Here is a 25,585-nt window from a genome sequence, read left to right as displayed (position 1 = left end):
TGAACTACAAAAGCTACCTATATACAAACCTCATACGCATCAACTTGATGCAAAGCTGCATTTGGAGATTTTTCAGTCAGGCTTATATTAAGGAAAGGGTGCTTAAGCTAGAAGCTATTTATTACCGATTTTCTTGTTGATGATGCATTTATTTATTCTGCTGAAGAAATCTGTGTGAATGTTTGTTTTCAGATTGTGATCCCCAGCTACTTCATCATCTGTGTTGGGGTCCTCTGCGAATGTTCAATGAACATGGCATGGAAACAGCAATTGCTTGCTGGGAGTGGCTGCTTGCTGCCAAGAATGGAATAGAAGTGCCGGTAGGAAGCTTTCTAACTACTCTTTCTCTGCCACCGCAAGAGGGGGGAAGAGAGAATATAGGGAGAGATTCACAGCTGTTGTGAATCTGTGTCAAACAAGGATATTAAATGCATTGCTAATCACTTTAACCTGCCAGGAAATTTCTGCTTATGTATTGTTGGAAGTCTGAACACCCTCGCTCATTATGTGGAGTGTGGGAAATGGATCTTTCTCAGCAGCAGGGAAAACTGTTGGGTTCTCAGCTGTACTTTGCTGCTGAGATACCTGAGCTGCTCATGAATCGGGTCCTGAACTACCATGATTTATAGAATGCTGTTTTAAAGCAAATAATAATTAATGTCTCTACTCATCATTCAGAGCCTCTAGTATCTGGCGTTGCTCCCTTGCATAAAAAATAGGCTTGCAAAGGTACTAATCCTGTAGCAGGCTAGACCAGCTGTATTTCTGATGTAAGGATGAATCTAATAGTAATAAACCAACTCAGCATGGTCAAGTGACAGTCCACACATGGCTGAGAAAGCTTCCTGCGGTAATTGCTGCAATTAATGAGCACTAAATAATTAATTTGCTGGATATAATCATCTATCTAAAAATTTACGTACGTCAGTTCTATGCACGTTTCAGTGTTTAGCTTTCTTAAGCAATAGTTTAATTTCTTCTCTTAGGCTTCTGGGAAATTTCTTTGTATCTTTTTGAGGAGATCAGATAACCATCAACAGTTTCTTGGCCTCCTTTCTATTAGATGGTGCCACTTCCTAGAGAAGGTTCAGCAAAAGTGAATTTGTGTCATCTTTCTGTTGCGAGTCGACCCAGTGTTAAAGGTGGTAACCTTTAGCAGAGGGAGAGAAAGGACAGCACTAGGTGATCTAACAGTTGGGCCTCTTCAACAAAATACAGCACTTGTCTGCTGTTCCCTCTAGTCCTTCTGTTACTAGCTGAACTCCCAAAGGAGTCTTTCTTCCCTTTGTGATTTAGGATGTGAAAGACATTTTACTTCAGGTGGAGTTTATACACCTGTCTTTGCCTCTCCGTTAGTGCTGCAGTGAATTTTAATCGAAGTAGTAGGTCATTGTGTGCTCTGTGGAGAAATAGTATGCTTCCCATACAAGAAGATGCTCTTGAAACAGGAAACGCTGTAACCTTTGTTTTTGCAGTTCATGCGGGAAATGGCAGGAGCCTGGCAAATGACAGTGGAGCAGAAAGTTGGCCTGTTTTCTGCTGAGCAGAAAGAAGCAGATCCATTAGCAGCCTCAGAAGAGAGCCAGCCAAGGCCTTGTCCGCCAGAGGTCACCCCACATTACATCTGGATAGAGGTGTGTATTTCTCATGGAATGTCCCACCTATGATGGTGTTGCAGTGATGCTGCGATTAAGCTACTTTGCACTTATTGTTCTTATGATTTGGAAAGATAGTGGAGTCATGATGGTAGTCCCTCTGTCACAAAGCCCCAGGGACACACTATTTTTAGAGGAGTATAATAATTGGGAGGGAGAAAGGTGTTTGAAACAGAAGAGACCGGTTTATTCATGTGTTTTTTGTTTGTTTTTTTTTTGAGTTGAAAAAACATCAAAGAAAGCATAGCATGTCTTGTCTCCTTCTCAGTTTTTGGTGCAGAGATTTGAAATAGCCAAGTACTGCAGTTCTGACCAAATAGAGATCTTCTCCAGCCTGCTCCAGCGGTCACTTTCGTTGAACATTGGAGGGGCGAAGGGCAGTTTGAATCGGCATGTGGCAGCAATCGGACCCCGTTTCAAGTGAGCAGGGTTTTCTTCCTTGTTGAAAACAATAAGATTATATGGGAGCAAAGAACTAAACACTAAATATATATCTTGTCCTTCGCTTGAAGTGGTGAAAATTCTTTTAAAAGACTGGAATTATAAAGAGTCTAAGCTCTGTTTTCAAAGTAGAAGTAGCTAACTTTAGTTTGAAAGTCATTTTGGTGCTTCAGAAAACTTCATGGGATTATTTTGTATAGTGAATTGTCCAGATCATCGATCTAGTCAGTGCATCATTTGGGAATAATTTTGCTCCATCAATTATTTTCGCATTTGTGGCTTGAGGGCTTTAACTTTCTATGGTTTGGTCATCACAACCTTAGGAACAGACTGATGACAAAATAGTTGCCAAGAGCTCAGAAACAGACACTTTCCAGTGAGCTAAATGGGATTATAGCTGTAGTATAGCTGTAACTGTGGTTTGTATGGTGTTTCGTTGGTCACCATTTCGAGAATGCCAAAATTTTCATTCTGTAAATATTTTGTATATTAGGTTGCTGACTCTGGGGTTGTCTTTGCTGCATGCTGATGTGGTTCCAAATGCAACTATTCGAAATGTTTTGAGGGAGAAGATTTATTCCACTGCCTTTGATTATTTCAGGTACTTTTTTTTTACTTGCAACTACTCACTAAAAGTGTGTGTGTATGTGTGTGTATCTGATTTCCTAAACCTTCCATGATAGTTCAAAGCACCAGCTGTCTTTCTGTTCTAGTGATTTCACTTCCTTTCGTGTTTTTGCCCATTTTAACAAAGGCTTTTATTTTCCTTGTGCTTCGGTGTAGTTTATGAACCATCTTGATGAGGCTTAGGTGTAAGTTCCATTTTTTTATGTGTGGTTTATAAGGTAGTATCTTCAGGGATGTTTGTTCTTTTCTTCCTTACCTTATTTTGGTAACTTAATGCTCAAAACTGTACCTAGATTTATAAGATGTAAAAGGCTGCTATTACAGAATGTATGGCTGAAATGCAGTTTTATCATTTTAAAATACACCCACATTGAATTTGATTTCATGATTTGATGTGGACACAGCAGAAAATAATGTAGTTAACAGGAATGTCTGACAATGTAAGGAGGTTAGTCAGTCATAACATTAAATGTCGAATCCAAGATGCTGACAGGCTGCCATGTTAATTTTCAGTTACAATAGGAAACTTCTGTTATAATAGGAAACTTAGTTATAATAGGAAGCTTCAGTCAGACAGAATGAAGCAATGAGGATAAAATATAGTGATGTGTAGTCTCATCCTTGAAGACTCTGGTCAGAAGGAAAAAAAGTTGTGATTAATTTGTGGCCCTCCTTTTTAATATAATATATTTGACTTCATATTATTTGTATGATTTCTTTAAGTTGTCCTTCAAAGTTTCCTACGCAAGGGGAAAAGAGGCTTCGTGAGGATATCAGCATATTGATCAAGTTTTGGACAGCAATGTTCTCAGACAAAAAGTATCTGACAGCGAGCCAACTTGTGCCACCTGGTAAGTTCTTTTATTTGCAGTTTCAAAAGCCTGTTGTTTCTTTGGTTAAATTCTACGTCAGATCTGTGTTCTGTTATTAGATAATCAAGACACCAGGAGCAACCTCGATATCAATGTTGGGTCTCGGCAGCAGGCTACACAAGGATGGATAAATACCTACCCTTTGTCCAGTGGCATGTCGACCATATCTAAAAAATCAGGTATCTTTTCAATTCTAACCAGCCAACTTTACAGCATATTTTGTATGCAGATGTTGCTTAAGGTCAGTATTTAACATTGGGCTCATGTTCTCCTCCTGGAGGGAGGAGAACATACCAATGCCAACTCTGGAGAGGAGAAAAAAAATAGTCTCACTGACAGCAAGCAGCAAAGTTTTGAAATTACCTGTTTTATTTGATAGAATGTTAAATTCTGTAGTACAGAAGATATAAGAATGGAGGTCAAGACGTATTGAAGTCCATAAAGAAATTGCTTTCCACAGGCATGCCCCTAGTGCTTTTTTTGGGGTCATCAGAGTGGCATTAAACTGTGAAGTGTGTTTTGTACCATTATAAACTGTACTCTATAATAGGCTGTTGTGTTTCTAAAGTGAATGCAACATTGGCTAAACTAGTATCCCTGTAGCCTGTTGTACTCCGTATATTCAGAGAACAACTGCACAATGAGTAGCTGCAGTGCTTTGAGGTCACTCCAGTGTAAATTTACAGGTGTCCTACGGTGATTCAGTTCTTATGTGTTGACGTTGCCAGGTGTAGGCAGATCGAAAGCAGCATTTAACATACAGAACGAAAGCCACTGAAAACCTTTTTTATCCTTTTCTCAAGGAATGTCTAAGAAGACTAACAGAGGTACACAGCTACACAAGTACTACATGAAGCGAAGGACGTTATTGCTCTCATTGCTGGTGAGTGTTTAGAAGAACGGGGAAAACGTATGAATTTATAAGTGTGTTGTCTTTGCAGGATGCATAGACTAAAGTATCTCGTGAGGGTGAAATGGGAGTATTTTATCTTCTTCCAGAAGATATGTATTTTGTTCTGTTTCCCTCAGGCTACTGAGATTGAACGCTTAATCACATGGTACAATCCACTCTCCTCCCCTGAACTAGAGTTGGATCAAACTGGAGAGAGCAGTGTTGCAAACTGGAGGTCTAAGTATATCAGTCTTAGCGAGAAGCAATGGAAGGATAATGTGAATCTGGCTTGGAGCATTTCTCCTCATCTTGCTGTACAGCTCCCTACCAGGTGAGAAATTTCAAAAGAAAAATCTGATGTAATTCCTGCTGCCTTTCTTAGAGGTTGAGTGAATACTGATACTGTAAGTATTGATGCTGCTTGCTCCCATTTACAGCCTCCTTACATGCTTTCACAGCTGGTTGAGACCTTTCAAATATAAAGAAGTGGATTACTTTAAAAGATAGTGATTTGGCTTAAGCTCTAGCAGCATCTGGTTTCCATTCTTTCCATCCATTCTATGCTAATACTTAGCGTTTTGTTCAGCAAGAATTATGCTTGTTTTTTAATAGTGTTTAACCCATTAGCAGGCGTAGCATTTAAACAGTTCTAAAGTATCTTTGAATGAAATGCTCTAGCTATATATTGGCTTGCACTTTAATAAGTATTCTAGGAGAATTAGCATAGTTGGCTTTGGAAGGGAAAGGAAATTCTTTCCCCATTACAACAGTGATACTTTTTGCCAAATAGAATTCTGTGTGCAGGTTTCTGTAGAATCCCAGACATTATATTTCAGTCAAGAATTCAATAATGGGCTAAAACGCTAGTGGTTTGTACAAAGCACTGGATGAGGACCAGTTGTTCCAGAATCCCTTTTTGACAGCATATTGTTCCCTCAGTGTGCATTATTTCATAGTTGGACTATTTGTTTATTAAGCATATACATTTATGCCTTTTGTAGTTCACAGCATAATTAGAAGAGGTTTTCACAATTTTCTGATAAGAGTATTATATTCCTGGTTATACGTAGATTTAAGAACACTGAAGCTATTGGAACAGAAGTGACTCGTCTGGTTCGGTTGGACCCGGGAGCTGTTAGTGATGTTCCTGAAGCAATAAAGGTAATTGTGAATATTTATACTGTCACAGAGCCCCAGAAATCATTCAGTTACATTGGAGAATACAGTCTTTACTTAGCACAGTGTATGTTCTAGTGCTAAGCATATTTCCGTAGGGGAAAATGACAGAACAGCTTTGGAAATGAGATGCTGAGGCAAGAATCACAGGAATAAGAATAGGTGGCTAGTTAGCTCTTGCTATCAGGCTTATTGTCACCATACACAGAATGTCTGAAAACTAATCACTTGCAGTACAGCCACCATTTCTGTTCATTTTGCATAATGTGTAAAAAGACCCGAGGACCAAGTCATGGTGAGCACTGCTGCTGAAGCTATTTCAAGCTTAACCCATTCTCTGTGTCAAGAGGCCAAGCCTCTTAAAATGGAGAAGACTCATCATGTTGATCTGCAGTAAAGCATTCTAGTCATGTGAGGGACAGTCTTGTCACTTGCAAAATAAACAAGAACAAAGCTGCACCTTCTTTGACTGTTGCAAAAGGGCTCATTTTTTCTTCTTTCTCCCCATGCTAGAACTCCTCTTTTGTGCTTTTAGTAATTTGATTCACTAATTTCATCTGGTGATCTGTGAGGTGAGATGATTCCAATAGTTAGATTTCCATGGGAAAAATGCTTTAGACAAAATAGCTGTGATTTTGTAAAATAAAACGTATATTTCATTTGGCTTGCTATAGTAAGCTAGATAATAGCATCACTGTCTGCTCTGCTGTGTATTACCGAGACATTACCGGATGCTGTAAACTCCTAATGTGTTTGACCTGCTTTTCCAGTACCTGGTTACCTGGCATACAATTGATGCTGATGCACCTGAGCTCAGCCACGTTCTGTGCTGGGCACCAACGGATCCACCAACTGGCCTTTCCTATTTTTCAAGCATGTACCCACCTCATCCTCTAACAGCTCAGTATGGGGTTAAAGTCCTGCGATCTTTTCCTCCGGTAAGATGAGTTCCAAGACAGCCTTAATGCTTCAAGTGTGGTTATGATCTTAGTCATTGTGACAGTTGGTTCTCAGTTTTTAATACAGTGGAGAGACATGTATATGGAATGGGCACACCACGTTGAGGAGAGTGAATAGATTGGGATGAAAATTTAAAGTTGATCATCCCAAATAATACTGGCTTGTGTACTTCCAACTTTTGTGTCATAAATCACACCACGTTGAATTCTTCAGAGTGTTCCTCTCAAATAGTTCCTTTCAGATCTTTTTATTTCTCTGGATAATTTTTAATCCTTGTTAAACTTGTATTAGGACTATAAAATATGTGATTGTTAATGATATTTTTGAAGTCAGAAAGGGCAGAAAAAATCCTTTGATTTGAGAAGATGATGTGTGTGTGTGTGTATAGAGTTTAAAATGAAGAGGCAGTGGTATTTGAAATTTTGTTCCATCATGTAACTGAAGGAAGCTTTTCTGTGCATGTGACCTGTCTTCCATTCTTGAGTGCTAAAACAATAACAATAAAAACCCTGATGACTTTTCTTTTCCAGGATGCCATTTTATTCTACATTCCACAGATTGTTCAGGCACTACGGTATGATAAGGTGAGGATCTGAAACAGATGTGTATGAACCAAGCAAACTTCTAAAACAGCTTTCAGACTTAAAACTGCAAATTAGTCAAACTCTAAGGTTAAACTACTGCTGGTTATTATTATGTTATATCTAATATATAAAATACAAATGTCTGTAGAGGCTAACTTGCTTTGGGTACACCTCTTTTATGAACAAGTAAACCTGAGAGACCAGAGGCTATGAAGCTCATCTGGTCAGGAGCAAAATTTTGGTATGGGAACCCTCAGCTGAGGACTCTGAATATGGCTTCTGAAGGTCTGCATGAGACAAGCAGTAAAGAAATAAAATTAAAATCACTCTCCTTAAGCATTTTGCTGTGGAGTTATCCAGAAAAAACATTTAGGGGTGTCTCACTCTTCCATCACCTACGTGAAATCAGACCTTAGCTTTATCTTGCAGAAGTAAGGAGCAAAGTTTGAGGACCAAGTTCACAGTTCATTAATATGAGGTCATTGTTGTATGCCAATAAGGTGTGTGAACTTTGGCTGGTGCATTATTTTCAGATGAAGACGTCCACAGACAGTAAAGTAGGTGACACTATATAGTTAGTTATTTTTTTTAAGAACTTTTTATAAATAACCTCTGCAGTGCAGATCATGAACATCAGATGTCTTGTTAGTCAAACAGAGAAACCTTCACAGACTAAAGTAGCAGCTGCAAGTAGAGGAAAGGGAATGCCGTCCCTGGAATGAGTAGAATTCCCTTATACATTTCAAATTCTTTTGTAAGTCTGTTCTTATTACCTAGAATTTCTGTGGAACTGTGCCAAGATGTGTTGTTCTTGACACCAAAATGTTCAGTCTGTGTAATTGTCTACATTTCTGATATTACAGGAACATTTAGTGATGCCAAGCAAGACCAATGCCTCTGTTGCATTTCCTGTGCATTGTACACATACTAGGAGATGCCCAGATCTCAAGGAGATTTGAAATCCAAATAGAACATATAGTAAATGGCACAGAGGTGGGAAGTTAGAGTAGTGGAATAGGTCAGTAATAAAGCTGAAAACAGTTTAGGTCAATTCCCTACCTGTTAAAATACATTGTCATTCTTAAATGGGTTTTTAACAATGTGAATTTGATTGCAGTGGTCTTCCTTTCATCCTGTAAATATTTTTGAGTTTGAAGAATTGCTGATAGAAACAGTAAAATTTAATCTGCTTGAGTTGTAATGATCTTTGCTTACTGAACTGGATATGATTGCAGATGGGTTACGTTAGAGAATACATCCTGTGGGCAGCTGCCAAATCCCAGCTCTTGGCTCACCAATTCATCTGGAACATGAAAACTAATATCTACCTGGATGAAGAAGGACACCAAAAAGATCGTGAGTGCTGTAAAATATAATCTAGTTTAACTCCTTGCCTTAGTTCAGAATAAATCTTGCTTTTGCTTTTGGCAGGAGGAATCCTTTTAACGGGGAATTTCTTCCATTTTTAGAGATAGGGTCCATGCCCATTCTATAAGTGTTCTGCCTGACAGAATGTATCAAAAGAGATGCAGCAATGTTTGCGTCAATACTTTTTTCTTTTGAATACTACCCATAGGTGGCTATTCCCGTCACCCATAATATTTAGCTTTTAAAAATAAGCTTCTTATGCAGATGCTTCCTTTTTCACATGCAGCTGACATTGGGGAACTCCTGGAGCAGCTAGTAGAGGAGATAACTGGCTCATTATCTGGCCCAGCCAAGGAGTTCTATCAGCGGGAATTTGATTTCTTTAATAAAATCACCAATGTTTCAGCCATTATCAAGTAAGTGTTACACTGCAGAGATTGTGCTCTTCTGGGACTCATAGTTCTGGAAATTCCCAGTGTCATGGTTAAAAGGCTAAGGTGCTTTCAGTGGTTTTGAAGATAGTGTTTTCAGGAAAAAAAAAAAAAAGAATTAAAATTAATTACTCATATGGTAAGAAATTGATTTTGTTTTTAATGTAACTTAAGAGTCATAATAGGATGCAAAGGCTCATTTTACATTGATATTTTATACTTGGTCTGATCTGTGTGCTTTGGACCAGCAGTTCTTCTGTCTGAAACCTCTATAACATTTTTGTAAGTATTTTTCCTTCCTTCCTAAATGGAAGGAAAAGAATTCCCATGGTTATGGAGAAAGATGTGGTTTCACAAGCACTGGATTGTGTGTCTTTAAAACTGAAAGTCTTATTCACAGTTTCTCACTGCTGACTGCAGCAAGATATTTAATTTAACTTTATAAAGCTCGCCAGTGGATGGCAGCAGCTCAGCACAAAAGTTGTAAGTCTGTAAGTGTGGTTTTATTGCATATTTTAAAATTATTCTCTGGTGTGTTCAAGTATTTGAAAGGCATTTAAAATGTATATCCTGGAACGTACCTCTTTTAAAATGAAGCTTTGCAAACCACCAGTATAAGGGCATTGGGCTAAAGAACACTTGTTTCGCAAAAACTGTCAAATATTAAGTGTCTTTCATGTGTGTGTCAAAATGTTTTCATCCAGTAGGATGAGTTAAAATGGGGCCTTAGGGTCTGAATATCTTGATATTTAGGATGAATTTGTTAGTCGTAATTAAGCGACTGTTTATAATTGTGCATTGCAAGCATTTTTTGGCACCCCAGACTTAAAACACATCTGTTTTTTATGCATCTCCCATGTAAAGACAACACAAAGGAGATACTATTTGCTTTGTAGATGGCATAAATGAACAAATGTATCATCTGTGATGATTTCATTATCTTAAGTGTTATGTTACTGCCTCAGTAATCTGCTGTACCTCTTAAACCAGAGCATAAGGAATACCTTTCAGTTACATGCTGCTACTCCAGGTAAGCGTGCAATTTGCAATTACATGACTAATTTCAATAGATGGTTAACACAAGTGCCTGTGCAAATTGGGTAATTGCACATGCTAATCGTTAACCATGTTACCAATTATCCAGTTGACACCTGCAGTCATGCTAAGTATGTGAGCAAATTAGGCGTGTAATTGCATAGGCATTTTACTGGCTTGTCCTTTTCCAGTTAGCTTGTACCACTTCCAAAGCAATGTTCTTACTCTGGAGTAAGGTCCACAAAGGAAAATTATATCAATATAACTATAGCACTGCTTGCAAAAGCATAATTATGCTTGAATTTCTCTATGAGGAAGAGTCTTCATATTTCATTTACTGTTTGAGTTTGTCAGCAACCTGTATATCAAGTCAGCATTAGATCTGCAAAGCAAAGACTAAGTCTACAAAGTGAAGACTCATTAAGAAGAGGTGCAGTAAGAGATCTTTGTCATTACAGAAGGAAATGTATTTTGTGAAGTTTTGTATAAATCTGAAACAAACTTCAGGGTAGTATGTAGGCAGATAAAATATCGTTTATCTTTCTAGGCCATTTCCTAAAGGAGATGAAAGAAAAAAAGCTTGTTTGAGTGCCCTGTCTGAGGTGAAAGTGCAACCTGGTAAGAAATAATTTAATAATGTAGTGGACTGTTTGCATTCAGTATGAGTACTATATTTTCTGCAAGCAAACGTTGAAATGTCTGGCAAGTGGATGCTCACAGTTTTGATGCTTGTGACTAGGTGACTGCTCTTCTGTTACAGTTGGATTGCTTATCTCTTGAAACAACTCAAATATTTTTACGCTGCCAATAATTTCTACATGGTGCATCAAAACTTGCCCAAAAGTGCTTGCAGTCAAATTAGGTAACACAGAGATAAATATAGTGATGTATATCTGAAAAGGGACAATAAATAAGCCTTCATTCTCCTTTTTCTCCCATCAGACGCCCTTGTAACATCATTGTCTCAAGGTCCTTATATTTTTTAACATATTTTCCCTATCTGAATCTTCCCTTTAAAATGGACTTTGATGAAAGCTTGTCTTGACCTCTGTCTAACGAGTCTCAATTCTTGTACCATGTTTTTGTTGCTAAAGGTCCTCCCTAGTACACTGGGACATGCTGCCACATCTTACTAAAGGCTGTTGTAAGAGAAGCCCTATCTTTACGTTTCTGTGATAAAGATTCTACAGTATTAGTTTAAAACTGTATTCTTGTAGTTTTGCAGTTGCTGACTAATGGAAAAGGTACTGCACCCTTCTTGGCTCACAGACTGTACTCTCTAGTTTATCTTTAACATTTATTTAATTCAGAAGCATGTACTGAAGCTAGAGATGCTAACAGCAGTTATTCTCTGACTGTCACTGTCACACTGGCCAATGAGTTTGTTCTCAGCTGTCTGGTCCATTTTGCAGGCTGCTACTTGCCCAGCAATCCTGAAGCTATCGTTCTGGACATCGATTACAAATCAGGAACTCCTATGCAGAGGTAACATGCTCTTGTTGTATTCTTCCTTCAAGTTAATTCATTATATTTTTTTCTATAAATTCTTGTTTGGCTAACTTGTGCTCATCTTCATCTTTGTGTTTATCACAATTTAGTGCAGCAAAAGCACCCTACTTGGCCAAATTTAAAGTGAAGCGATGTGGAGTTAGTGAGCTTGAAAAAGAAGGTTAGTAAATGGGTCTTAATCATTGATGCTATTAATGAAGAGTCAGCAATTCCTCTAAAACTGTCTGCTTTTAGTGACCTGTGCTGCTGCAGTAAAAATATTTCCATATTGAACTTTATCTGCAGTGGTTCAGCTCAGAAACGAAACTGCATAAAATGGCAGATGGCAGATAAAATGGCTTTTTTTTTAAAAGTCTCTGGAAGGAAGCCACTATACATGTCCTGAAGAAATGTGAACAGTTACTTTAGACTAACATATAAATTAATTGCCTTTCTCTGGTCTTTAGAGTGTAACAAACTCCATGTTTTGGCACCTTTTTCTTGTAATAAATTTTGTGGGATACTCTAGCTGACTAGCTTAATGTAATTCAGGCATTTATCAAGTAAATCACGAAGATTATTTTAATGTATATGTTCCAATTCCAATATAGAATGGGAACTGCCTTGCAGAATTCACCTTGCAAAGCAGAAAATTCTGTAGTGGAACTTGCAGTGTGAAATGTTATGGTTTTGAGTGCTAAGGTTTTGTCATGATAGAAAGTTACTAATCAAAGTCTACATCTGGGTTTTGCTTTGTACTCTTCTTGCAGGTCTGCGATGTCGTTCTGATTCCATAGATGAAAGTGCAGAAGAAGGGGTAGACAGTAAGAAAATCTGTTGGCAGGCAGCTATCTTTAAAGTGGGCGATGACTGCAGACAGGTACAAAGCTAACTAGACTTTGCAGTTGTAGAAGACAGATTTTTAAGTGACAGTATGTAAGAAGGAAATAATCTTAGTGTGGAAATGTTTTTTTCTTTGGAATTTTGAGAATCCCCACTAGCTGTGGACTGAGGGAGAAAACTGATTTGTGCTTGAGGGAAGAGAACTGTGTTGTACCACTGTAGAAAAATCTGGTTTGGAAACAAAGGTCATTCTTTCAAAATAGTTCATCTAATGCAGTGACTTACATTTTATTCTTTTTTAGAATTTACTTTTTCAGTTTGAACTATTGATAACATAAAGTAGTTTCCAAGACGATACCTTGTATGTTGAAGCTTGATTGGTTTTGGTTAAAGGGGAATGCTTGCCATTATTTCTGGAGTTATTAGTCCTCTTAATCAAAGAATGATGGAAAAGTTTGTTCTTCATAGTTTGTCAGCAGTTAAATCTTCTGTGTTGCTTGTTACCCATTTAAACAACATTTATCTTTTCCTTTTTTGATTTCCCCCAGAGTCTCCGTGTATGCACAAGCACACATCTGCAGACCTTCTGGGGGAACTTAATGTTCACTTCAGAGTTCTTCAGAGCTTTTTTGTAATCTGACTTATGATCCGTAACCCCTGTAATGTTCATGCAATTTTTTTCTTGTATAACAGGACATGTTAGCTTTACAAATCATTGATCTCTTCAAGAACATATTTCAGCTGGTAGGCCTGGATCTTTTTGTGTTTCCATACAGAGTAGTCGCCACAGCTCCTGGGGTAAGTGGGCCTTTAACCGTACTACTGTAGAAAATAGATCCTAATTAAAAAAAAAAAAAAACAAAAAAAAACACAAAAAACTTCTCTTCTAGCACACAGAAATTTCCATACTGCAAGGAAATAATGACAACATTGCTTATGCCAAATGTTTGGATTACCATTGACATGGAGAGTCTTTCCTCTCCCGCTTCCTGTGTTTCTAAAGTTTTTGGCTCTGAAATTTTGCTGTTTGCGGTTATTCATGTTTGTTGTTTGATTTTGGGGACTACATTGTGCAAGTCTATGGAAAATAGCAGATCTTGTCTTATGTTGAATGGAAATTCTTGAAGTTTGGATATACTTTCTTTATGAATTAACTAGAAATTCTGTATTCGGTGATCTGTAGGCTTCCCCGCATTTCCTGGGGGACCTGTGTGACTGCCAAGAGCCATGAACAAAATATATGTTGGGAGTGTGCTTTACAGACCTGTTTCTCTTTTTCCCCTTCAGTGCGGTGTTATTGAATGCATTCCTGACTGTACATCCCGTGACCAGCTGGGCAGGCAGACAGACTTTGGGATGTATGATTACTTTACAAGGCAATATGGAGATGAGTCTACCCTTGCATTCCAGAAGGTAAAATATCAGTTGGCAGGCACAGCAAAATCTCAACTGAGAAACATTCTAGCTATAAGAAATAATGACAAATATTAGATAATGACTACCATAATGCTGTATCTGGCTTCTGATGCAGATAATCCATTTTAGCTATGAGTAAGTTAGAAGTTATTGCAGCTGTAGATATATGGAGAATATCATTGAACACTGCTTCAAACTAATCATGAAAAAGAATAAAATGTTCAGCTGTATCTGCTTCTGGTATGGAGAGTTATTAAATTCTGTGTTCTTATGATTTGTTTCAACTTCTTATTTGTACAGGCTCGCTATAATTTTATCCGCAGTATGGCTGCATATAGCCTTCTCCTGTTTCTGCTCCAGATTAAAGACAGGCATAATGGCAACATCATGTTGGACAAAAAGGGACACATCATTCACATTGGTCAGTTGTAGTCATCTTTCCTTCTGCTGTAAAGTATTGCTCACAAAAGTTAATAAGCCGTTTCCATTTGAGATTAATTTGGTTTCATGGTTTGTAAATATACATAGGGCATTTTTCATTCCTGTTTAGTAGTATTTTGTGTATATTTGTGTTGGCTGCTTCTGTGTAAATTTGGCTTTACAAGGTTTAACCAGCTTCAGGAAAGTATAAACACACGTGTATGGATTATGTGTATATACGTAAATATGCATGTATTCATATATATACAACTATATATATTTATAGATATATAAATGTATGTTTGGATTTCTTTCATCAGTGTATGGGTCTGAACTAAATTTGACAAGTAAATTTATGTAATTATATAAGGCTGTAACTTCTGCTTTAGCTTTGCTTTTCTGGAACTGCACAGATGTTTCAGCACAAAGTTTATTTGATGTCATCATCCTTGAGTATAGTCTAGTGTTACAGTGATGATTCTTTCATTGGTGTTTTTACACTTCATCAAAGCTTTTTTCCATTTGGATTTGAAATGCTGGTAGGAAAATAGATATTATGCAAAATCCACCTCTCCTTTCTTCTGTCAGCTTTGACAGTGCACAACTAACCAACGAAGTTTCTGAAGCAACTTATCTTTTGTGCACAGATTTTGGATTCATGTTTGAAAGCTCACCTGGTGGAAATCTGGGATGGGAGCCTGACATTAAGCTGACTGATGAGATGGTGATGATAATGGGAGGAAAAATGGAGGCAACTCCTTTCAAATGGTTTATGGAGATGTGTGTCAGAGGCTATCTGGCAGTCAGGTAATGCAGTCTTAACTGCTCAAAGGTGGATGCTCTTGCACGCCTAAAACCAGATAGGAAGATAAATAATAAACACTAGTCTGTAGGGGGTCTGAATTTGTCAGACTTTTCTGTTATATCTTGCAATCTTTGAAACAACTTAAGAATCCTGGAATTTTACAGCCTAACTTCATGGTTTTGGTTTTGTTTTTCTGGTTTTGTATGACGTATTTGAGAAGTTTATGTATTATATTCAATTTATAAATGTGACGGTCTCTTTTCCTCACTCAATTTAGTATGCTGATAAAACTTTGCATTAAGAAGCTCCAGGAAAATCGTTATCTTTCTTGTTTTCCCAAATAGGACAGTCATATTAATCGTTATTTCAGCTAGAGATAATTATGTAGGAAAAAGTGCTACGATTTCTGTTGTAAAATATGCAGGGGTTTTTGTTAGCTCTGCTTTTCAGCTATGATTGCCAGCCAGTCACAGTAGAGACTTGCAACTTTACCAAGCTTCATACCAAGCATACAAGGTTTGCTTTAACATGCATGAGCACTACTAAATTTATATGGAGCAGATGTTGGATGTGGTTAGGAGGAGGACAGTATGACAGAGTCCAGATAAGGGATTGCTCTATCGTAAGTGTGAAGTATTATTGATGTTACCCTACAGAATTTCTTCAGCTAATAGCCCCAGAAGGAGCTGTCTTGAAGTCATGCAAAATTTGCTTCCTTGAAGGGGAACAATCTGGAGAAAGTTCTGTCAAGCCAGAAGTGGTAGCAGAATAATACTACAGTAACATTGTAAAATACTACTAGAGTAATGCTAGAGTAATATACCACTATAGTAATATTGCTCTGCACCCAAGTAGTGGAGTAATAGTAGGTAATGTTCTGAGTGGGAGCAGAGGAGGGAGAAGGGAAGCCTGGCTTTTGTAGCAAAGAATTACGTAATTAGGAAGTAGCAGATAATGTTACTGTGGTATTGCTGGTTTCAGCCCTCTGTACTGTTTTGATGCACTGATTTACTTTTCTGTTGCCAAAGAAGTGTTATTTCCAAAAGTATTGCTTTGTATAATTTCCCTTGAGGCTGTTCATCTTGCAGCATTCTGAGTATCTGGTAGTCCAACATAAAGGAGTGAGATTTAATTGAAGTGAGAGATTGCAAGCAATGGTGTAGCTCTACCAGCATATGTAGAGAGGTTTACATGTGTTTAATTACAGAAAAAGGTGTGATTCAGCTCATTGAACTCCTCAACTTGTCTGCTTTGCCTGCTAAGGCTGCAGAAGTTTGAGTGCTGTAACCTTTTTGTCCTCTTTTTCCTCTAGGCCTTATATGGATGCTGTAGTCTCACTGGTTACATTAATGTTGGATACAGGGCTGCCCTGTTTCCGAGGGCAGACAATCAAGCTGCTAAAGTAAGTCAGCATTTATGTGAACTGGAAAACGTTCATATGTTCTTTGTAGCATGTGCACTGTCACAGCTTGTACAGTGAGTATTGTTGTCATGCTAATCAAATATCTTAAATTTCTTACTGTTGTAAAAATAGTAACGTTTTGTTTATAGAATATCTCAAAGTAGGAATTTCAAAGGCCTTTTCATATAATTAAGTTCAAGCTGTGCAGTGACTGTGTGAGTGCATGACTTCAGTTCTTAGCACTACTTAAAGGAAAGGTCTGCTTTAATGAGAGGTAACAGATTGCAGAGTTTATTGTCCTCTGAAATGGTGTTGCGATCCAAGGAATAGCAACTTGAATTTTTTCTGTGGATAATGCAGTAATGAATGGGACTATGTTGTAACATTGTTTATGCAAACACAATTATGATGTGATTTTTTTAAACAGCCCTTTGGGCTTATGACTCCAGAGTTAACTCAGTATTTCCTGCACGTAACTTCCTACAAATTCCTAAACGTAAGCACAGTTTCATGAAGTATGATGGGCTGGAGCTCCAGGTCATTGCTAGGCACAAAGATATTTTAAAAGCATCAGCTGTCTAGAAAGAGGGATCTGCTGTTCCTATAGTTACCACTAAACTGATTAAAAGTTCGTAGCCTCTGTCTCCACTGTAAAAATAGAGGCAAGTGCTTTTAAAATATTACCTAGTTTGTACAAAGTAGTCTCACAGGAAGTAGGTAAGTGAAACCAACAGCAGGCTGAGCTTTTACAAAGACACATTTGTGTCATGCTCAAAAGAAAGTACACTAATTTGTACTCTCACTTTTTGTGATTTTTTTTTTTTTGCATATAGACACAGGTTCAGCCCCAACATGACAGAACGGGAGGCTGCAACTTTCATCATCAAGATCATCCAGAATTGTTTCCTCAGCAACAGGTTTGCCATCTATGTATGTCTTGTCTCTACAACCAAAGGAAAGGTGAACCCATAAGCTGGTGAATCTGAGCAGAGCTAAAAACTACAGTTTTTATCACTCAGACACCAAACGTTTAGTTGATCTTGCGATAATAATAGATACGAGCTTTGCTTCTGAACGCATTGTGTCTCCTCCGTTTTGTTGGAAAGGAAGGCTGTTGGAAAGTCCAGGCTGGTCAAACAGCAAGACTGGCTAGTCTAAAGAATAGATTTTTTGTTAGAGTGAATCTCTGGTCTAAAAGTAAAGCATTTTGTCTTCTGTGTTGGGGTATGCCCAACTGTACTATTGAGGTGATACATCTACTTGTGTATCCCTGTTTGTGTAGGGTAGGTTCACCTATGAAGGGATAAATTGTAAAGAACAGTACTGGATGGCAACAGGAATAGCATGTTTTCTGGTCAGAGTAAAGAGGGATTATCTTGAAGTTGGTTGTCCTTTATTTGTAAGGAGAAGGTTTCTTAAAAAGAAATGTGCATGGCCCATTTGTCTGAGTATGAATGAATCTGCAACACGACTGCAGTGTCTTTTCAGAGTCTTTTCTATAGTAGCTTGCAGGTATTAAGTTGCTTGAATATCCTTCTGAAATTCAAAGCTAGTATTCTTCACAAAAATGTATTTGACTCTTCTTTATGAATGAGTTCCAATCTTCCCACTAACTTTCTTGTGATTTGATATTAACATTAATCTGCTAATAATTTTGCTAGACCATATGTTACTTACTGTATAATGTTGGGTAGGGAAAAAATTCTCAAGTAGAGAGCACTGGCAATGCAGTGTTTTAATATCTGTGTAGCTGGGCCACGTTCATTTGTGATCTGCTATTCAGTATGCTGAATGGAATAATCAATTCTGTCAAGATAATTAGCAATTTAAAAAATAATCATAATGACAAGCTAGTCAATCAACTGTAGCTTTTTTCCCTTCAAGTATCTTACAGTTTAGTATAATATCTACATAAGTAGTTTAGTATCTTGTACAAAAAACATGAAAGGAAGTTATGCATAAACTGTAATTTTAATGTAGTTAATATGTACAATAAATTTAATATTCAAATATCTTAAGTACATGTTTTATCACCTTTGATAAGGGTTGCTATTGACATTTCTCCATCTGTAGCTTTTGCTTCTACTCCATCAGTGATATGAACCATATCTAACTGTTCATTATCATAAAATACATCGGTTTTGTCACCTGACCTGTATATATATATATGTATGTATGTATGTATGTGTCCAAGTTAATGCAAATTTTGTGGGATATGCTGGGGAATCTAATACAAACTCTTGCGTAGCTGTGCACGTGTTCATCTTCGGAACAGTAAGGCTCATTGGCTCAGATACAGCCCTGTTAGAGCTTAATTGGATCAAGTGCCTGCTGGTGCATCTGCTATAAAACTCTAATATTGGGACTTGTGAACTCAGTCACACTGCTGTGTTCATCAGAGACAACTTAGTTGTGGCAAGCTTGCGCTTCTCTGCTTGTGGCATGGTCAGTCTGCAACCTGAGTAAGCTCTGTCCGTGGATTAATTGAGTTGTCTGTAACAAGGCTTAGATATGTTTGTTCGGTCACTGATCAGAGATGATGCTATTAATGTGGCTATTTCCCCTGCACTTTTTTTCATTATTAGCATTCTCCTTCCCTGAGGTTACTTTGATATCCACATGATCCTGGATCTGTACAGACCTGCGTTGTTCATTATGCATTTCTTTCTCCTAAAACAAATGGCCAATGCAACATGAGGTGCTTCTGGTTTATCCAAACAGGTTCCAAGCTGCAATTGCAGCACGAATGTGTTGTGTTCAGAACTGCACCATCTTATGTCTTACTGTTCTTACCACAGTGAGAAGCAGAGAAGAAATTTTTTAGCTAATTTAAACAAGAGCAGGACATTTTGTGCTGTCCATAACAATAAATGGGCCTTCACAATGCCTTCAAAGTGTGTAAGACTGGTTTTGATTATAAGTAATTTGCTTCACCTATGTTTTATTTCTGTAGGATCTTGATGTTTGTTTTCGTGACAATGGATACCGTGTTCTGTTTTTTTCTACCTTTCATTTACCCTGGCTTTGCTTTTCTCCTCTAGGAGTAGAACATACGACATGATCCAGTACTACCAGAATGACATCCCATACTGAAAGAGTCTGAAGATTCACTGCTGAAGTGAAACACGTGGCCCAGTGCCCTCGCTCCAGACTTGTAATAAATAGGAGATACTCAGTCGCACCTTGCTATCTTCCACCTTTTGTGTATGTGTGTGTACATGTGGGTACATGTTTCCTAGACATTGCAACAATCAGTCTGGTTCATTCCTTTTTCTTTATCAGGTTATATATATTTATTTTTGTCCCTGGATTTTTGGAGTTGGGCTGCAATCACAATAAAAATTGTACTACGATTATGAATGTGTGAAAGAGGTAAAGCTTGGGGAGTTTGATAATTTTTCATGCAATGCAAGGATTTTATAATACCTTTAAAAAGTAAAACAAACAAAAAAAAAAACACTTTCCTGCATGATTCTACAAAATGCTATGGAAGTGATGTGTATGGATTTCTCTTTGGAAGCAGAAATGTTGCATTGTTCAATTTTTACTTAAAAAAAACAAAACCCTGATAATCGTCCAAGGTGGTGATATCTTGTGTAGCTATGTTCATACTTTGCACTGTACATGGTCCCTGCTACATGGTCAGTATTTCATATGTACATGAAGAATGTATTTTTTCCTTCTGTGTGTTTTAAAAAAAGAGACTCTACTGAAGATATATTTAATCTATAAAATATAATAAAAGACCTTAGACTTTGTGTCTGTTGCAAATCTTTTGATGTGTACTGAGTTTTAGTTTATACGCTACATCATTCACATCGTTCTGCACATTTGTGTACTGGCCACTGTTCATTGTATTGTGACCTTTCTCCTGGAGAAATGTGGTATTTTTTTTCTTCAGCTTCTCATTCATCTTTAATGACAGTTTTTATTCATGAAATAAATATTTTTTCCAAGACGCGCAGGTGAAGGAGCTGAAATGTAGGAACAAATGCTTTCTAAATGCTTCTTGCTGGGTTGGGCCACAAGGTAAAATCTGCTTTTTAGCTGTTCTTTTTTTCATGTTTTCTTGTGCAGTTTAGATGACAGTTGTGGCTTTCTGGTGTCAGTGGCCCCGGAGGGGTGACAGTGCTGTGCGTGTTTTGTGGGGATGCGCCCCTCAGAACATTTTTACTTGGGAGCCTCCTCAGCAATCACCTCACGGCACCGCCGAGCCGGGGAAGGCCTCGTGCCGCGAAGGCGGGAAACGGCGGGGTCGGGCTGGCCGCGCGCGCCGCGCCTGTGGTAAACTGAGGGCGAGCGGCCGTGAGGGGGCCGGGCGGGGCCGCGCCTTCCCTCAGCCCTGAGGAGACTCCGCCCTGGGTGTGAGGGGGCTTAACCGGGCAGCGGGGCCGTGAGGCGAGGAGCGGCGGGGCCGTGAGGGGAACTCCGGGCCTGAGGCGCGTGGGGGGGCTTCGTGAGGTGGGTCCGGCCATGAGGCGGGCCTGGCCGCCGTGTGCCGCACGACGAGGAGGTTGCAGCCGTTCATGCCGGGGCCCTCGTCTCCGTTGGAAGCTTCCCCTCCCCCCAGGAAAATGGCCCTGGGGCGTCGTCGCCCAGCCCAGGGCCCCGGAGCTCCCCCCGAGGGCCGGGGGAGGCGCCGCGTGTGGGGGGCAGCCGGGCCCTTGTCAGGGTCCACTTTGGAGCCCCTTCGAGTGTCCCCCCCGAATCTCCTGCTCACTGGGAAAAGTAGTGTGTAAGTCTGTGATATGTGTTTATTCAGCTCAGTTTTAATAAGGAGCAACTGGGACGTGGAGTAGTTCTTGTGCTTTAAGCTTGAAGCTAGTCATACCTACTCAGGCTTCGTGGGAAAAGGAGCCGGACAACATTACAAATGAAATGTGCTTACTCAGGCTTTTCCTGAAACGGGGAGGGGGTGTGGATGTGAAGGCCTCTTCTCATTTAAGGGAAGGAGGTGAGGAGTTCTATTATTTAGCTAACTAAAGCTAATGCATATATTTTCCTCTCTTGCACCTAAAGATAAGTGTGCCGTGTAAGCTGAAAACCCAGATGAATGTCTTAAGCAGCCTTATGATGAGGAGGTCAGTTAGTAGCTAGCAGTAAATGGAGAAGGCATGAGAAGTTGCCATCTTGAATGAGTCCAGGATAAATGAGGACTAACAGTAGTAAACATCCTCACTAAAGCTGTAGCAAAAACTTGTAGTAGTATTGTTAGGAAGATCTGGTTCTAGAAGCATCAGCTAGTGATTAATAACATTAGATATAATAATATTAATATTATGTGGAGCTATGCTCATGCTGGGATTGGGCTACAGAAGTCACTCCCAGTTGCAGATCTCAGCTCATGTATGCTAGAACGCAATTAAAGCCATCCAGGGGTTTGTATCAGAAAGTGAAGGAGTTTGAGAGCTCTTCACAGTATTTGCTTATTTTACATACTTCAGTCAGGCTGCTTAGGGATCTGATGTGATCTTAGTTTCTTCCATCAAGTTTGTGCAAAAAAAAATGAAAGTTACTGGAGCCAAATGAATGTAGAGGTCAACTGGAATGATCACAAGAACAAGTTAGTTCAGTTATATTTGCAGTGCACTCTTAAAAAATTAAAAGATGACTGCATTTGAGATCTCTTGGTTGTGTTGCTTCTTCTGGTACGCAGCCAGCAGAAATGTAAATGTGTTAAAAAAAAAACCCTTGTTAGTAGGAAAGATGAGCTCTTGCGACTTTGTTTCTCTCCATGGTTTCTAGTGATGGCATGCACCAAAGCTCACCTGCTGACATGTGCAGTTTTCATTTTCACAAGTTGACTGTACCTCCTTTCCTGCCCCTCAGGGTTCCTGCACACGGCACAGGGACCAGTAAAACCTCCCTTATAATTGAGCATCTGCTGGGATACAGAGAGGATTAGCTAGTGTACATTTAATCATGCAAAGCAGTATCCTAAAGCTGATTCTTCCTAAATGGATGTGTTCTGAAACTTCCTCTAGGGAGACTGAGGAGGGGAGGTGAGAAGAAATGGCTAAGGTGCTCCAATATATTGCATGCACTTCAAAGATACTGAATCAAGGCAGTTGGAGATGACGGACTTATTTCACCTTCATCCTCCCACCCAGGAAGGATGCAAGTCCTCTGTGCAAGAAGTCCGGCAGGCTTTCAGAAGTCACTCAGGTAATCAGGATCAGATAAAATAAAGACCTACACAAAGGTGTTCTGAATGTTTTTGTCCCTAAATGTTATATGAGCATATGTTGTAATGCCTCCACAGCCCTGGCAGAAAAGAAGTATCAAAAAGAGGGAGGGAAAAATGCTCGCACTCTCTCAAAAAATCTCTCTCAGCAAAGATGCTCCCGTCATTTCTCCACTGTCAGAAATCCAGGTCACAGTGAGAGACAGATTTCCGTGTCCATACCTACTGCAGTTCTTTCTGCGCTGGCTGTGAATATAAAGAGCCCTTAAGAAAGGAGCAAAATTTATAGTGGCTCATTTGCATCTGATGGACCCAGGGTTCAATGCTACTGGTAACTTGATCAGCACTATTCAAATGCTAATCTCATTATGTGCGTTAGAGACTGAAGCACAGCAATCCAGCTCCATTAGTGCGATGTGTCTGTGATGTTCTGGCTGGTGTGCAGGGTCGTGGGACCCCCTGCGGACATCTAGCACATTCTGCATTACACTGGGGCTGATGTGGGCAGAGAACAGGAACAACTCAGTGGAGGAGCCAATGAAATGTTCAAACATGGGAAGAGGAGCTAGATTCCTCTTTGGGATGTACTAAGAGAATGGAGGGTGGGGAGGGAGTAAAGGTTTGTTGCTGACAAAGCAATTTAGTTAAAACTTTTTTTCCTTTTCACCATATTTCACCTCGCTCTCTATAGGTACATTAAAGGAGGCTGTAGCAAGGTGGGGATTGGTCTATTCTCCCACGTGCCTGGTGACAGGACGAGGGGGAATGGGCTAAAGTTGTGCCAGGGGAGGTTTAGGTTGGATGTGAGGAAGAACTTCTTTACTGAAAGGGTTGTTAGGCATTGGAATGGGCTGCCCAGGGAAGTGGTTGAGTCACCATCCCTGGAGGTCTTTAAAAGACGTTTAGATGCTGAGCTTAGTGATGTGGTTTAGTGAAGGACTTGTTAGTGTTAGGTCAGAGGTTGGATTAGGTGATCTTGGAGGTCTCTTCCAACCTAAATGATTCAGTGATAAACATGCCCATTGGTACCCCTTGGTTCTAAATGAACACTGTGGGAAAAAAAAGAACAGTAAGTAAAATGATTTGTCTTGGATGCAGATACGGCTTAAAGGCATGATTAATAACTGTTTGACCTTATGAAAAAGATCACCCTGTGCTGCACAGTGTTACAACATGGCATTTCTACTTGTCATGTACCAGGTCTAAAATTGGTTGGGCAGCATGTGGCATGCTCAAGGGAAGCATGTGTGGGATTGTTTCTAGATAAAGGCTCTCTGCCAACCTTGTTAGTGAAAGCAGATTGAAATCAAGTTTGGAGGTGCTGTGTCAGTTTCCAAGCCTGGTGGAAAGGAGACCTACCCCAAGCTGTTACCTACCCTATGTCAGTGGTGGGCTTGTTGTGTTTGTGGTTTTTTTTTGTGTGTGCCTCATCTGCTTTAGTCATAATTCTGCATTTGGGAGGTCATGGGGTTTGTAATAGTAAAGAAGCAAAATTTGTAACGTGACAAAGTATATTTATTAGATAAGCTACTTAGCTGGCAAAAGCAGATGAGCTGTGATATATGCAGTACTGGCATCAACTGGTTTATTAAATAACACGACCTCCCCAAAGGGACTGTTTCTGATGGGCTATTGCAACTGCAGCAGCCTTATTGCTAGAGCTTTGTAGTTCTAGGTGATGCTTTTGTGTTTTTTTTTTCATACAGTATCAATGGTAGTGTTTCTGTTAGTCTTGTTATTCTAACACATCAACTCAAGGTCAACACTGCTGTGGTTATCCTTGGTACTTGTTACAGAAGCAGCAAAGTGAGAACACGCTTGTGTTAAGGTTTATGAACACTGTGTGGCTCTGTTTGCTTGTTGCCTTCCTGGCTGTACGTCCCTGGCAGGGGAGAGCAGAACAGGGCTGTTGCAGAGCACAATAAGGAGGATGACACTGTGACACAGAGAAGCGATCTCAGTAGTCATGCATGCTGGCAATGTGCATGGCAATGATGGCTGGCAGTTCTCTGAAGGAGAGTTACCTACCTGACTGCATTCAGGTATCTTTTCCCAAGGGAAGCCAGGGAACCAAAAGGGAAAGGGAACTGGGGAATCTGGGTGTAAATGCCCGTACCTTCTGTTACACACCGTGACAGCCCTTCACACCCCTTTGTGAATGAAAAATCCCTCACTGGTGACAGATAAACATTTAGGGATGCGTCCTCTTCTGTTCTTAAGCAAGTTGTCTCATCATTGCCATGGCAAGCCTGGCCAAATTGTGCTTTTGCTGTGGGGAAAAAATATCTAAATTTAGCAAATCTAGGAGACAGTCCCAGTTGCATGTACTGGTTAGGAGTGGATGTGTGGGTTGGTAACCATGATCCTGACATGAGAAGGGGTGAGTCTGTAGCTCTGAGGAATTTCATCCTTGTAGTGGTATCAGAGTGATGCCTCAGAAACATGTCTCTGGATGACAGAAAAGAGAAAATTCTATATGGGTATCGTGAAGTTCCCTTCCCCTCTGTGAGACTTGGTTTCAATTATTACACCTAAGCTTTCTAAGATGCTTGTTGAAAACTGTGTGTGCATTTTTGCATGCACACATGCGAACTCCTTCCTTTACAGAGAGCATTTCATTACTCTTTGGCACACAGATCTAGCAGCTTCACAACACCCGACTTTCTCGCACAGCAAATCCTGTACGTATTGCAAGGCTGTTCCTTGCACGGGGCAGTGCGGTGCATGTGTGGTAGCCAAGTCTACATGAGTGAGCGATCTAACAGAGTGACCTATGGGTGTTGGGCTTGAAAGAACTTTATTAACTTAGGTAAGTAACAGATTTGCAGGAACATCTTTATTCTGAACACTTTATATTCTGGCACTGAGGGTCAGAAACTAATCTTAGAGTCAGGCCTGGCAGCCTGTACCAGCTTGAACATGTTGCTCCCCTTACACGAGGCAGAAAGATTATTGGTAAAGGTGGGGTGAGGGTTCTTGGAGCTGT

At 39.5% G+C, this 25,585-nt stretch overlaps 1 protein-coding gene across 1 annotated transcript in view; it reads left to right on the top strand.

Moving 5' to 3' along the window:
- PI4KA (phosphatidylinositol 4-kinase alpha) overlaps positions 1-20,183 on the top strand; it is a 60,732-nt gene extending 40,549 nt beyond the window's left edge. The window contains exons 32-55 of the mRNA XM_080559844.1: positions 193-320; positions 1,476-1,634; positions 1,924-2,075; positions 2,590-2,697; positions 3,447-3,574; positions 3,655-3,774; positions 4,399-4,478; positions 4,625-4,818; positions 5,558-5,648; positions 6,434-6,601; positions 7,154-7,207; positions 8,443-8,563; positions 8,862-8,991; positions 10,589-10,659; positions 11,454-11,526; positions 11,640-11,710; positions 12,300-12,409; positions 13,066-13,170; positions 13,660-13,785; positions 14,089-14,209; positions 14,856-15,015; positions 16,326-16,415; positions 17,249-17,332; positions 19,457-20,183. Of these exons, the coding sequence (XP_080415970.1) occupies positions 193-320; positions 1,476-1,634; positions 1,924-2,075; positions 2,590-2,697; positions 3,447-3,574; positions 3,655-3,774; positions 4,399-4,478; positions 4,625-4,818; positions 5,558-5,648; positions 6,434-6,601; positions 7,154-7,207; positions 8,443-8,563; positions 8,862-8,991; positions 10,589-10,659; positions 11,454-11,526; positions 11,640-11,710; positions 12,300-12,409; positions 13,066-13,170; positions 13,660-13,785; positions 14,089-14,209; positions 14,856-15,015; positions 16,326-16,415; positions 17,249-17,332; positions 19,457-19,508 (2,696 nt within the window). The 3' untranslated portion in view covers positions 19,509-20,183. The remainder of the gene's footprint in view (positions 1-192; positions 321-1,475; positions 1,635-1,923; positions 2,076-2,589; positions 2,698-3,446; positions 3,575-3,654; positions 3,775-4,398; positions 4,479-4,624; positions 4,819-5,557; positions 5,649-6,433; positions 6,602-7,153; positions 7,208-8,442; positions 8,564-8,861; positions 8,992-10,588; positions 10,660-11,453; positions 11,527-11,639; positions 11,711-12,299; positions 12,410-13,065; positions 13,171-13,659; positions 13,786-14,088; positions 14,210-14,855; positions 15,016-16,325; positions 16,416-17,248; positions 17,333-19,456) is intronic.
- The last annotated feature ends 5,402 nt before the right edge of the window (positions 20,184-25,585 follow it).

This window comes from Anser brachyrhynchus, assembly GCF_964034855.1.
Source record: "Anser brachyrhynchus genome assembly, chromosome: 17".
In the NCBI taxonomy this organism is placed as follows: Eukaryota; Metazoa; Chordata; class Aves; order Anseriformes; family Anatidae; genus Anser; species Anser brachyrhynchus.
The sequence above is the reverse complement of the archived record's forward strand: the minus strand, read 5'-3'. Positions and strand labels throughout refer to the sequence as shown.